We start from the raw sequence: 15,170 nt of genomic DNA on the forward strand, positions 1-15,170 counted from the left end.
AAATTTATAATGTCCAATAACGGACCATTATATTGGTATTAAAAAAGTAGCTTGCCGCGAGAGTGCGCTGTATGTCAGGACCGTGGCCAATATGGAGCAATCTACGGTAGCTGATGCCACAACCTATAGGAAGGTTGGTGTAGTATCCAGTCGTGGTGTGTGTTCAGAGCGGGCTAGGTTCAATGGCACGTCAACTGGATGTTCACTCCAAATTGAAGGTGTGTGCAACGAACAGATTTCTATGGGCTAAACGGCTCAGTTGCACAGACAGTCATCGTGAAGTCACTGTGGTATGTGGTGAGTGTGCAATTTTTCACCCAGGTATTGTACAGTGGTATAAGGAATTTGACGCTGGACACACGGATCTCCCGAAAGAATATCGTAAAGGCAGGCCCTCGGCGTCCAGTACTATTGCAAATGTTGACCGTATGGATGGGATCATTAGAGAGAATCAGCGCATAACACTGCAGGAAATTACTGGCATGCTGAACATTTCGTATAGCTGTGTGTTCTCCATTGTTCAGCAGGACCTTCGATTTTGTATGCACAAGGGACAACTCTTCAAATTGTCATTGGCATTTTTGCAGCAGTATTCTCTGGAGGGCAACGAGTTTCTGGAGCAAATCATCACAGGGGTCCACAACTTCGCCCCCAAAACAAGGAGAACATAGATGGAATTGGTGCACACAACACCACCACCACCACGAAAGAAGGCCAAGGTCCAACCTTCAGCAGGAAAGGTAATTGTGACAGTGTTCTTTGACATGGAGGGTGTGGTGCATGTGGAATTTATGCCGAAATGCATGACAACTCTGCTAATTGTTCTCCAACGTTAACCGGTTGCGTAAGGCAATTAAAGAAAAGCAACGCGGAAAACTGAACTCCGGTGTGATTATGTTGCACAATAACGCAACACCTCACGTGGCCCACCAAACGTCCAAACTGCTGCAGCGATTCAAGTGGGAGGTATAGCAACATCCTCCATACAGTCCAGACTTAGCGCCATGCAATTATCGTGTGTTCGGTGAGCTGAAAAGGGATCTCGGTGGACGGCGATTCCGAGACAGTGAGGAGATGAAAGCAGCCATCTCCAGGTGGTTACGTTGTGCTGGAGGTGATTTCTACACACACACGGAATCGAAAAGTTGGTTGACCGTTCCAAGAAATGTTTGAAGTCCGTTCGGGACAATGTGAAAAAGTGAACTTGCGTTGTGTGTTGTCATAGCCATGTTGCCAATGTATATGTGGTTTTATAAATGGACATAACTTGGATGTGTAACTTACTTTTTGATTTTCCCTCGTAAAGTGTACTTGCTGTCTTAAATGTCTGAACCTTCTTCATTTCTTTTAGGGGCCGATGACCCTCGATGTTAGGCCCCTTAAAACAACAAGCAAGCATTTCTTTTAGCATTCTCAGACCAAGCATCAAAATTTAATTTGTAGTGAGGCCTGTGTAATTTGCTTCATGAACTTCTCTGTCTTTCGAGGTTATCTTTTGCAGAGCGATTTCTGTTTCTTTCATTGTTTCGCGAGATACAGCAGGAAATTAAGGAATATATGAGCGATATTGCCGGTTTTCAGTTTCCATCTATCCCGAGGAATTTCTTCGTTATCGCCTACTTCAAATGAGTCTGATTTAACTATAAATTCATCAGAAAAATGCTAATTACTCACTCAACATTTATAAGGAATATTTATGTCTTTTCTGGAAATTGCCATTTCCCACTTTCAATATTCTACTTCATCTTTAGGCAGCTTTTCAATGTTAATGAAGTTGTGTAACTGGACTTACAGCCTGGAAGGATGTAAGTAGGCATTTTTTTCCTCTTCTGAATGTTTGTATTGCATTTGTTTTGTAATGTCTATAATCTTAACATTTACACTGAATAAATAAGTCGTACACATCACAAAATCACACTCTTTTCACTTTCACTTAACAATACAGTAATAAGACTCTTAGGTTCTTGCCTTCACAGAACACCACTACTGAATATAACCCCACGTTTTACAAGTACAGGTACCAACCCTCAAATGGCAACTGTGCTGCCTCTAGGGGACGAGTCACTGCAGTCCCTATACTGGCCTATAATAAACAACTTTAAAACTCACGCTTTCTCCCTGTTCTGCTGATAGCCAGAGATATTAGAGTAGAATCATCTAATAATACTGTACTATAATCAATTAAAATTAAAGTACCAAGCGAGTTGGCTACATGGTTTTGGTAAGATAGCTGTTGGTTGGCATTCGGGATTTAGTGGTTTCAAACACCACTGTCGGCAGCCTTGAAGATGGTTTTCAGTGTTTCATATTTTCACTCCAGGCAAATGCTGCAGCTGCATCTTAATTCATGCCATGGTAGCTTCCTTTCCAATCTTAGCCTTTTCCTATCCCATAGTCGCCGTAAGACCTCTCCGTATCAGTGCGATGTTAAAAAAAAAGTAATAAAAATAAAATTTGGTATCCAGTTATATTGTCTTTTCCTGCTTATTCCTGAGAATTATCTCTGTGGTAAATGCCTTTTGTGAAAAATGCAGTGCTGTAATGGCAGTGTGAAGGCCATATCAGTGAGAGTAAAATAGTGAATGCTTTCCAAGAATACTAAGTTCTGAACCAGTTGCACTGAAACAGTGTGTTATAGTTTTGTGAGTGAGGTATGGAGAGTCTTCCTCTTCAGGCCTTGGGGGAAATAGACCCATCTCTGATGTGCTCCTTACAAGATTCTTAATGATCATGGTGATGTGAAATTTAGTGATTTATCTAGGATTTTTCCTACTTAGTGCTGATTTATTGAAGTTTGATTTGTATAAAATGTTGTAATTTCCATTGTCAAGCAGGACTTTATATTTTCTGTAACTTTCTATATATCGTTGGTGAAAAATTAACCAAGAGATTTGGGAAACTTCAGAATGAATCTTCGCTCACGTGTTAAATGTCATTCTAAGAAAGCTAGAGGATATCGGTTAAATATATTTGTATTTTCTTGTAGATTGCACAGCGTGCAGCAAATGTGGAATCACGTTATAGCGATCTGAAAGATAGTAAAATCTCAACTTTGACGACATCTCATAGTCAAAAAGTGTCTCAGTTTCATAAGAACTTGAAGCTGTCTACAGGAGCGAAGCTAGCTGAATTGCAGGTAAGGTTCATGTGCTATTTTTTTCTCAGAGAAGGGAATCGGCTGTTACTTACTTGTCATTGCATTCAAAGTGAGTTTCCCAAAGAGATGGGAGATTATTTTGATCAGAATACAATGGACCATTTGCAAGTTCTAAGTAGGTAAATACTATTTCGTTGACATAGGATGGTAAAAATTATCAGTACTGTAGAAATAGTGGGGATTATTCTTGAATTATTAATATATTAACCAGGGAAAAAATTCCAAATACTTTGGTTTGTACTCATAATTGGGAATTTGTATTGAGAAGTACTGGTAGTAGAATGCTATAAGGTACTTTTTTTTGCAGTGTATAGAGCTCCAGTGATTCATTGAATAAAACATTAAAGGGCCGATTGCAGAAGTGGTGTTTAGACGATGTCTTCGGTTAAACAATGCCTAAGTGTGGCCGTGACATTGCAGAGTCGTTATTTATCACTTAGACACTGTCCAAAACCGATGTTCAACCGGTCATGTTTAAACACTGCCGAGAGCACTGTTTAACCTCAAATGAGCGGAGTGAATCACAATCAGAGGTTATGTACCATGAAACATGTAATTTGTACTATTTTGAGAGGATTCCAGGAAGAAAGGTTATACCGCCCACTGTTAAATTACAGCAATTCGTTTGACATGCATGGGAAGATAGATCCTAAAGTAAGGTTTCGCTTTTCAAGAGACTTATTTCTTGAAACTGACAAAGGGACAGTCCGTGAACTGTCAACTTGAATACAATTCTTGGCAACCGATATAGGGCTATTTTATTATATACATGGGGTACTTTCCAAGGAATTATAGGTCACTTCGATTGCATACATGTCAGAATTACTTGTCCCAATCGTCAGAGGGCTGTCACATACGTCAACTGGGACGGATTCACTTTCACATACTGCCGAGTAAACACACATAATAGTGAAGACTAGACAGTAGGTTTGTGTTGGTTTATATATAATCGTAGTTTTCGGCAACTATGAGATAGAAAAAAGGCAAGTGGCGGCGATGATGGTGATTATTGTTTAAAGAGGACTGGGAAAGAAGAGCCGTGGCCAGTATTTGCCTGGTATAAGAATACGGAAACTATGGTAAACAACCGTCAGGGCTGCCGATGATGTGTTTTGAACCTACGATCTCCAGAATGCAAGCTACATCTATATGGCCCATACAACACACTCGGTTACACATTAGTACTATTGCTTCATCTTCTCTTCATCAAAGCTACCGTATATATGAGTAGATTACACTCGCTGTAACGCTATAATCAAAGCTACACTTCCCCGTACGGTGGCATTAATATTGTGAGGTTTAATATCCACCAAAAGCGATACTCTTATCTGTGGGCAAGGCATGCTCTGCTTAGCCATATTTCAGTAATGTGTAGGAGGACAAACAGCTGACTGGAGTTAGCCACGCGCACCGACTAATTTCATTGGTTGCGACAGGCAAAGACTTGTATGTAAGATACTTCTATATCCATTTTCAAATCAATGTTGAAACTTTAAACGATATCTAGTTAGACATAAATGCACTGTGAGGGTCGTTGCAGATATACTAAATGTCACAACCACCATTCTATCTATAAAAAAAGAAGAAAAAATCAACAGCATGATAGGGAACAACCAATTTAATTGATGTCGGAAGATATAACTTTTTGTGCCTCTCCTGTTAGTACAAATATATGCTGCAATACACTGGTGTGATCACTCTTTAACTTATATTTTAAATGAAACTCCAAGAAAACACTTACAGGTTTACAAATCAAGCTTTAACAACCATGATAATAGGAAATATTGTATACAGATATAGTGAAAGCATTGTCTGTAATGAGAATATGACCTGGTTTTAGACAAATACAGTACGTTTCCATGCTTGCCGTAATACAGTCAGAGTGGTGTGTAGTTGAATTCAAATTAAAAGTAATTGCCATTCACTTAAGTGGTTGTGTAGTTATTCCTCTAAATTCTTGAAACAAGCAATAATTGAGCTCTCATTGCTGCCAGGTTCAGTGTCTTTCGACGTGGAGGGAGGGACCATGTTGCACCATGCAGTTGGAATATCAAGGCTGATCATGATTTGCATAAGCTGTACCTTTAGAAAAGATAAAACTCCAATTATTTACAGATAATCCACGAAGTGGTATATGTGAAGTTGGCTGTTGGGTTAGTGTCAGCCTTAGAACAATGCACTTGATTCTTCAAGAGAACAGTCTTATCCCTGTTGTATGGAGTTCTGCCAGCGAATATTGTACAGGAACAGAAATTACTCACTATATCTTGTTGTTTGAGTCATCAGTCCATAGACTGGTTTGATGCAGCTCTCCATGCCACCCTATCCCGTGCTAACCTTTTCATTTCTACGTAACTATTGCATCCTACATCTGCTCTAATCTGCTTGTCATATTCATACCTTGGTCTACCCCTACCGTTCTTACCACCTACACTTCCTTCAAAAACCAACTGAACAAGTCCCGGGTGTCTTAAGATGTGTCCTATCATTCTATCTCTTTTTCTCATAAGATTTAGCCAAATCGATTTCCTCTCACCAATTCGATTCAGTATCTCTTCATTCGTGATTCGATCTATCCATCTCACCTTCAGCATTCTTCTGTAACATCACATTTCAAAAGATTCTATTCTCTTTCTTTCTGAGCTAGTTATCGTCCATGTTTCACTTCCATACAATGCCACGCTCCACACGAAAGTCTTCAAAAACATCTTTCTAGTTCCGATATCAATGTTTGAAGTGAGCAAATTTCTTTTCTTAAGAAAGCTCTTCCTTGCTTGTGCTAGTCTGCATTTTATGTCCTGACTTCTGCCATCGTTAGTTATTTTACTACCCAAGTAACAATATTCATCTACTTCCTTTAAGACTTCGTTTCCTAATCTAATATTTCCTACATCACCTGCCTTCGTTCGACTGCACTCCATTACTTTTGTTTTGGACTTATTTATTTTCATCTTGTACTCCTTACCCAAGACTTCATCCATACCATTCAGCAACTTCTCGAGATCTTCTGCAATCTCAGATAAAATAACAATATCATCGGCAAATCTCAAGGTTTTGATTTCCTCTCCTTGGACTGTGATTCCCTTTCCAAATTTCTCTTTGATTTCCTTTACTGCCTGTTCTATGTAAACATTGAAAAGGAGAGGGGACAAACTGCAGCCTTGCCTCACTCCTTTCTGGATTGCTGCTTCTTTTTCAAAGCCCTCGATTCTTATCACTGCAGATTGATTTTTATACAGATTGTAGATAATTCTTCGTTCTCGGTATCTGATCCCTGTCATCTTCAGAATCGTAAATAGCTTGGTCCAATCAACATTATCGAATGCCTTTTCTAGATCTATGAATGCCATGTACGTGGGCTTGTCCTTCTTGATTCGATCCTTTAAGATCAGACGTAAAGTCAGGATTGCTTCACGTGTTCCTACATTTCTTCTGAAGCCAAATTGATCTTCTCCCAACTCAGCTTCAATTTGTTTTTCCATTCTTCTGTAAATAATACGTGTTAAAATTTTGCAGGCATGAGATACTAAACTAATGGTGCGGTAGTTTTCACACCTATTCTTGGGAATAGGTATAACAACATTCTGCCGAAAATCGGATGGGACTTCTCCTGTCTCATACATCTTGCACACTAAATGAAATAACCTTGTCATGCTGGTTTCTCCTAAGGCAGTCAGTAATTCAGAGGGAATATCATCAATTCCAGGTGCCTTGTTCCTATTTAGGTCACTCACAGCTCTGTCAAACTCTGACCTCAAAATTGGGTCTCCCATTTCATCAGCATCAACAGCCTCTTCATGTTCCAGAACCAAATTATCTACGTCTTTACCTTGATACAACTGTTGGATATGCTCCTGCCATCTTTCTGCTTTGTCTTCTTTCTCTAGAAGTGGCTTTCCATCTGAGCTCTTAATATTCTTGCACCTAGATTTCCTTTCTCGAAAGGTTTCCTTGATTTTCCTGTATGCAGCATCTACCTTTCCCAGGACCATACAGTCTTCGACATCCTTGCACTTTACATGTAATAAATATCATTTTTGGTCCGTATTTATGATATTAGATTGAAATAATAACATTAAGTTATTTATTAGACCACCTAATCAATACAAAATCGTCTTGGATGATTTACATAAATTTGTTAGCTAATAGTGGGACATGTTTCGCCTTCCCTGAAGGCATCATCAGCCATAGTCTTAACCTTAAATTAAAAATAAGCGTCTAAATAACATGTAGTGATGAAATGAATTTTAAAATCTTGAAGAGATTTGAAGTAAAATAACATTAAAAATAACAATGATGGTTTGAAAATACAATGTGATGAGATACAATAATGGAAGAATTAGCAAAATTAACATTAGAGGGCTGCTAAAATAAGTACAATGGATAAAACAGATTGTTATACAACCAGTAGTAAGATTGCATTAAAGTAAAGTTGATAGTCATGGCGGTTATAATTAGACGATGGCGAAAATACTTATATAATCAAAGTAAAGAGGAGAGAATAAAAGTCAAAGTTAGTCGAGAGATCCGAAGTTCATCATGATCTTGAAGATAAAAGACGAAAGTCAGATGCATATGGTGAAGTTGTAGAACACGTTGAGGATATGAAGTTGGTGAATAGAAGTTCAAGAACAGTTTCAAATAGGATCACTATGGACCATCTCAAAATTTGAAGTGATGTTCAAATGTTGTAAATTGTGAGTTTGTAGATATTCTAGTTGAAAAAGCATATACAAGTGGAATCTGTAAATGGAAGCAAGAAACGTAGAGTTAATTGTGTGAAAAGATATTTGAAAAATATTGAAGTAGAATCGTATGTACTTACCATTTGACGGTGACAATCTTTGATTAGGTGGTCTAATAAATAACTTAATGTTATTATTTCAATCCTTGCACTTCTCCTTCAGCCATTCTTCCTTAGCTACCTTGCACTTTCTATCCACTTGATTCTTTAATCGCCTGTATTCTTTTCTGCCCTCTTCATTTCTAGCGTTCTTGTATTTTCGTCGTTCATCAATCAGGTCTAGTATCTCCTGAGTTATCCACTGATTCATAGTTGATCTTTTCTTCCTTCCTAACATTTCTTCGGCAGCCCTACTGACTTCATTTTTCATGACTCTCCACTCTTCCTCTATAGTGTTTCCTTCAGCCTTTTTGTTTAGTCCTTGTGCAACATGTTCCTTGAAACAATCCGTCACACTCTTTTCTTTCAACTTGTCTAGATCCCATCTTTTTGCATTCTTCCCTTTCTTCAATTTCTTCAACTTCAGATGGCATTTCATGACCAACAAGTTGTGGTCAGAGTCCACGTCTGCTCCTGAGAAAGTTTTGCAATCCAACACCTGGTTTCTGAATCTCTGCCTAATCATAATGAAGTCTATTTGATACCTTCCAGTGTCTCCAGGTGTCGTCCACGTATACAGCAGTCGTTTGTGGTGTTTGAACCAAGTATTGGCAAGGACTAAATTATGATCAGTGCAGAATTCAACCAACCGACTTCCTCTTTCGTTCCTTTGTCCCAATCCAAACTCTCCTACTGTACTACCTTCTCTTCCTTGGCCTACCACTGCATTCCAGTCTCCCATCACAATTAGATTCTCATCACCTTTTACATATTGTATTAAATCATCTATCTCCGCATATATTCTTTCAATTTCTTCATCATCCGCTGAACTAGTAGGCATATAGACCTGCACTATTGTGGTGGGCATTGGTTTGGTGTCTATCTTGACGACAATAATTCTTTCACTATGCTGGTCGTAGTAGCTTACCCGCTGCCCTATTTTCTTATTCATTATTAAACCAACTCCTGCATTTCCCGTTTGATTTCGTGTTGATAATTCAGTAGTCGCCAGACCAAAAATCCTGTTCTTCCTGCCAACGTACTTCACTTATACCAACCACAACGATTCAAACTTACAACATTCCACGCTCCGACTCGCAGAATGTCTGTATCCATCTTCCTGATGATCGCCCCCTCTCGTGTAGTCCCCACCCGGAGATCCAAATGGGGGACTAGTTTACCTCCGGAATATTTTACCCGGGAGGAAGCCATCATCAGTACATCATTCATACAGAGAGAGCTGCATGTCCTCGGGAGGTAGTTACGGCTGTAGTTTCCCGTTGCTTTCAGCCTTGTAGCAGCATCAACACAGCTAAGCCATGTTGAATATTATTACAAGGCCGTATCAGTCAATCATGTAGACTGCCGCCCTTGTAACTACCGAAAGGCTGCTACCCCCCTTTCGATGAACCATTCGTTAGTCTGGTCTCTCAACAGATACCCATCCGATATGGTTGCACCTGCAGCTCGGCTATCTGCATCATTGGGACACGCAAGCCTCCCCACCACGGCAAGGTCACATGGTTCGCAGAGGAGACACTATATCTTATGGTTGGACAGAGCACTGTTTGCTTGCATTGCTATTTTCAACATCTGCTTTTCCCATTTTTGGGGTTGTGAAAATCCACTAGTTACAACATGAATTGCCATCAAGTATATTGGAGATTAAATATTTGGTTTAGAATTATTGGTGTCAGAATGGTTGGACTGTACAGTTTTCCAAGATATAAGACTGTTGAAGTATACAAGATATTCATCAAGAGTTGCACTTCGTAACTATGGGGGATATTGCTCTTGTTATGCAAGAAGGGATGTTGCAGTTTGATGGGACTCCACCTGATGACACTTTAGCAAGAAGACACGCTGTTTGGATAAAGGCCAATTAAGTCGAATGGTTAAAGTGAGCCAGCTCCTTGCTAATAAGATTGCTAGTCCATGCCACTTTGTATCTTTCTTAATGGGTTTCCTTCAGGAATTAGGCTAGTGGATAGGTGTTAGATTGTTCAGAAGACTTGATTCAGGCTGCTGTTTCCACCCTCAGTGAAGTGTAAGCAAGCTTGTAGTTTTATATGACTTGATAATGTGATGATAGCCTTGGCACCTCCAGTTTTACATGGAATCCGAACTCAGAAGTGTGACTTTGCTTTTCGAAAATCCTATATACATTAGCTAGATTTATCTTTGCGAGAAACCAGTAAAAATGCCACTCAAGTATGTCATTCTAAATGCAGTGCAATTGCAGCTCATGGTGGACTCTCCTGATACATGTCGGGCTAGGAAATGTTTTGCAGTGGATAGAGGACACTTTAAACCCATCTTGAGTAGATCACATTTTTTTTCTTTTTGTTATTTGTTTATGTTGAAAACTGTATTTCTTCCCAGAGTAAACACTTGTCACTTAAGTTTTTTGCACTTTCACACTGCCCTACAGCACCATTCTAGATACTCTAACGGACCCATTGCATAATTTTTAAGATGAGCATTCTTATTGTTCTAAGAACAGGTATTGGCAGTGAAAGACCGCAATCTTTCAAACATATTTTTCTCAAAAGCAAGATGTATGGCTTTATGTGTTTTGCTTGTGAACCCATAGTGTATTTTTCAGTATGTTTTCAATCAAGTTGCTTACACACCTTTTGACTTCACTATTTCTCCAACGTGTCCATTTGTCAAAAAGCATTGTAGCTCAACTAAGGTTAAGTAACATTGCGGTTGCTATGGTACTTAATAGGTAGGTAACTTCTCCGTTTCTACGGTTGGAATGCACATGCATTTTACAACTTTAATAATAATAATTATTCTTAAGAGGAGTACTTTGTACTAGAATGTGTTGCTACTTTTTGGTGAAAATGAACAAATAAAGAACTATTTCCAGTTTGAATATAAAGGAACAAATATACCTTTCAAGAACAATATCGTATTTCGGTGGAAAATAAAAGTCCCGTTGATCACCTGTTTAATACAATTGGCAGGGGATAGAGCTACCGAATTCTATGTTGTCCTGTCAAACTTAACTGGCATCCAGTATTTTTTATATATATATAAATCAATCAGATTTTTCAGAAATATTCAGTCTGACTTCACTGATTCCCAGAATATCCACGAAACACAGCATTTTCTCTTCCCATTTCCCCCATGAGAGTGGAGCGCCCCTTCCGCCAACTACACCATTTTGGCCGTGCGTGTAGAGGCGCACGGCTGTGAGCTTGCATCCGGGAGATAGTAGGTTCGAATCCCACTATCGGCAGCCCTGAAAATGGTTTTCCGTGGTTTCCCATTTTCACACCAGGCAAATGCTGGGGCTGTACCTTAATTAAGGCCACGGCCGCTTCCTTCCAACTCCTAGGCCTTTCCTATCCCATCGTCGCCATAAGACCTATCTGTGTCGGTGCGACGTAAAGCCCCTAGAGGAAAAAAAAAACTACACCATTTTGATGATCTCCTCCTGCGTCATAGCTGCCGTTCAGGACTTTACCCTAACCCTGGCACGGGATGCAATATAGGTGCGGTCTGTCATTTAATCTGGTCCCTCACCTTCAGCATTACCAGCTTGGGTGGCCCTGCCAAAGCTCCCACAAGCATTGCTTTCGTATCACTGAGACATACAAGCCTCCACACCATGTACAGGTACCAGACCATGGGGAAGGTAAAGACTGCACAAAGGAAGAACAATAAACACTTCTAGTAGTGAAATAAGAGTTTAGGTAACATATACAACACGGGATGTTCACAGCATCCCAATTGCTAATATTTCACTTTAATAACATTTATTTAAACTATCCAATTACTCAAAAAGTATATCCCCCACAGAGTGCTAGCTCACGATGGCTTCTCTGCAAGAGTCTTTTCCACTCGCAGCAGCACATTATAAGCACTTTCCGATGCACACATAAGATGTGTGCCGCTCTGTGTAGGCCCGTAATCTTTAGTGTTAGCGAAGCCGGTACAGGTACATTATGTTTGTTTGCCCTGGGGGAAAGGTGAGCATAATTTACAGTGTGTAGCTTTTTATGTAGAAAGTCAGTAGTGAATTGATGTATGTCACAACTTAGTAATTGCAGGGTACCAAAATGGCACCCTAGGGGATCTTGATTAAATTTTCCTTTCAAAACTTAGCTATAATAGTTTTCTAACAAATATTAAGACACTTCTAAAGTGCTTTCTAAGGTAACTCTCCAGTATTCTTTGCGAAGCAAATGAATTTTCAGTATCTCTGATGATATTCTACCACTTCACTAAAGTCATGTGCATGTGATTCTTTATGCGGTGCTTGAGTAGGGATGGATGAATTTAATGCGTCAGTCAGAATTTCACCTCTGAAATTTCCCATTGCCTCACTTCCTTCTAAACCAGCAGATTTAATACCCTGATAGCATTCTATACCGTTCGTGACAGATCTACCAAATAGTTGAAATGCTAGTCTTACAAATTAGGATCCAACTGGGCAGGAGGTGAGTTTATAACAAACGTACAATCTGAAAAGTTTGTTCTGCTAGGGTCAGTTGTATTGAAAATTGAACACTTCAAATTCATTATGTTGCCAGATATTCCTAAGCATTTCTATAACTTTTTATTTGACAGGATACCATCTGACATGAAACCAATTAATCCTACACCTGCTTGCTCTAATTGTGTAATGATCTGAATGGGAACTTCTGCAATTATGTCGCCAGGGCTGGTTTTCCAGGTAGCGTATGGGTAGCATACAGTTATCCCTCGTCGTAGTGCCATATGTTCTGAGTGTAGCTGGTGCAATCAAGGGAGTGATGTTAAATCTAGGTCATGTTTTAAAACATTAATTTGAATTACGTATGCTACGTAGTGATTTTCTGGAGTAATATTCATTCAGCATTTAATTTATGTAGGTATTTTGCATTCATACAATACCATGACAGATGTTACCTGTAAATTTTACACATTTTTCGTAAGCAAAGTACATTTCTTCTTGTTTTATGACCACATAGGATCACTTTAGTCAGTCCATCATCCCGGTTTCTTTAAGGGGATTGTTCGGGCTTTGCGGTCCCCCCAGTAATTCTTCAGGTGCTCCGATCTTCGTGCCCTTTCATTGGTTGAAAATGTGTGTTGTTAGTTTGTTTCATGTGAGGGTAAGGCGGAGGTTTGTATTCTAGTATTTTGTATTCAATTTTATATTATTTGTGGTGTCTTCTGTTGTAAGGCCTATTTCCTTCAGATCCTCTCTTCTGTGATCCATTCACATCTTGTTCTGGTATTTTTTGAGATGAAATTGTGTTGTACTAGTTGTTTCCGAAGTCTTGAATCCTGCATCCTCATGATATGTCCAGAGAATCCCAGTCTCCTCTTACTCATGGTATCTGTAATGGGCTGTAGCTCTTTGTACACGACTTTTGTTAGGTATTTTTTGTTGATGCAGGTCCTTCCAATCCTCCTTTCAATTTTCTGAAGTCTGTCAGTCTTTGATTGTTCATTCAGGTGAAAAAGTGTTTCTGCTGCATATGTAGCTTCTGGTTTTATAACTCTGTTGTAGTTTGTTTTTTGTTTTTATCATTTCATTTATTGATAGACATTTCTTTGTAGATATCCCATGCTAGTTTTTGTGCTTTAGCTAATCTATTTGTTCTTGTTTGGATTGAGATTTTTTCATTTAGCTTATGTGTTATTACTTCTCCAAGATATTTAAATTAAGTTACTATTTTGATTTTATTACCATTTATGGTAACTTCTTTTAGTTGCAAAAATAAAATGTTGCTAATATTTATTTTTGAGAGGCATTTCCTAAACCATTCCCTCGTTACCATTTCTAGAGCACAATTAAATAATAGTGGGGAGAGCCCATCTCCTTGCCGTAATCCAGTTTTAATTTCAAATGACTCTGATATTTCACCCCTAAACTTCACTTTTCACTTGGTGTTGGTGAGAGTCAATTTTATCATGTTAATTAATTTGGGGTGTAGTCCAGGGTGTCTTAAAATTTTAAACAGAGTTTCTCTATGGATGCATTCATAAGCTTTCTCGAAATCTACAAATGTTGTAACCTATCTCTGTTTCTTCTCCTGTTATACTCCACTATCAACTTAAGACTCGTGATCTGATCAGGACAGCTCCTCCAGGGTCTGAAACCTCCATGATATTCTCCTAGTTCTTTCTCAAGTTGTAAACTTATCCTATCAAGGATCATTATTGAAAAGATTTTGTATGTTATGTCTAGGATTGAGATTCTCCTGTAGTTATTAGGGTCCATTTTTTCCCTTTTTTGTGCAGTGGGTTAATGAGGGCTGTTTCCCAGTGTTCTGTTAGTTCTTCTTTAATCCAGATAGGAACAAGTTGCTGATGGAGGACAATTTTGCTGTTCTTCCTGCATATTTCCAGATTTCCACAAATGTTTGCTCTTCCCCTGGCCCTTCGTAGTTTTTAATTTATTCAGTGCTTGGTAGATTTCCTTTATTGTGAGGGGATTGGTGTATTCTGGTGGTGTTTTTATAGGGGTGTTGGTGTCCAAATGAAGGAGTTCTGTAGGTTCCTCACAATTTAGAAGCTTGTTGAAATATTAGGCAGAATTTCTGCATTGTCTTTATTGTTATGAGCCAGCTTATCATTTTCATCCTTCATCAGTAGGGTCGGGGGTCACATTTTAAGAGCCATTTTCTGGAGGTTTTGTAGTAGTCCCTTGATTGAGTTTTATTGAATTTTTCTTCAGTTAATTGCAGTGTGTCCTTATGATGCTGCCTTTTTATTCTTCTGAAGACTTGGGTAGTTTATTTTCTGTTTTACTATATTTTGATTGGATATTCCTGATTTTTGGGACTGATGTAATAGGCATGCCTGATGTCTTTTCCCCACTGTTTCATCACATTCGCTGTTCCACCATTGGTGTTTTTTAAGTCGTTTAATTGGAGCCAGGTCTTCTGCAATTTGTTTAAGGTTGTGTCTAAGTCCTCAAGTTTATCTATGATTTTTATTTTTTCACTTACTTTTTGGTAATTTCATTGTAGATTAGCTGGGTAGGATCTATTTTTGTTTTTGTTGTCTCCTCTGGCGAGTGAGTTTAATTTTAACTCGGTAATGATCTGAACCTGTGTCTATTCCTCACAGGACTTTGATGTTATAGATCTCTTTGTGGTGTGAAAAATTATTTCAGTGGAGCACACAAATACATAGAAAGCACCAAAATTCATAACAGATCAAAGT

General features: G+C 38.8%; 1 protein-coding gene across 6 annotated transcripts in view; it reads left to right on the forward strand.

Annotated features, from left to right (window-relative positions):
* Positions 1 to 15,170, forward strand: part of loqs (loquacious) — a 380,306-nt gene that overhangs the window by 258,212 nt on the left and 106,924 nt on the right. For 5 of the 6 annotated variants that reach the window (XM_067141876.2, XM_067141877.2, XM_067141879.2 and 2 more), the window contains exon 7: positions 2,987 to 3,136. The exons of the other annotated variant lie outside the window; for it this stretch is intronic. In XM_067141876.2, the coding sequence (XP_066997977.1) occupies positions 2,987 to 3,136 (150 nt within the window). The remainder of the gene's footprint in view (positions 1 to 2,986; positions 3,137 to 15,170) is intronic. 6 annotated transcript variants of the gene reach the window in all.

Source organism: Anabrus simplex, chromosome 2 (genome assembly GCF_040414725.1).
Source record: "Anabrus simplex isolate iqAnaSimp1 chromosome 2, ASM4041472v1, whole genome shotgun sequence".
In the NCBI taxonomy this organism is placed as follows: domain Eukaryota; kingdom Metazoa; phylum Arthropoda; class Insecta; order Orthoptera; family Tettigoniidae; genus Anabrus; species Anabrus simplex.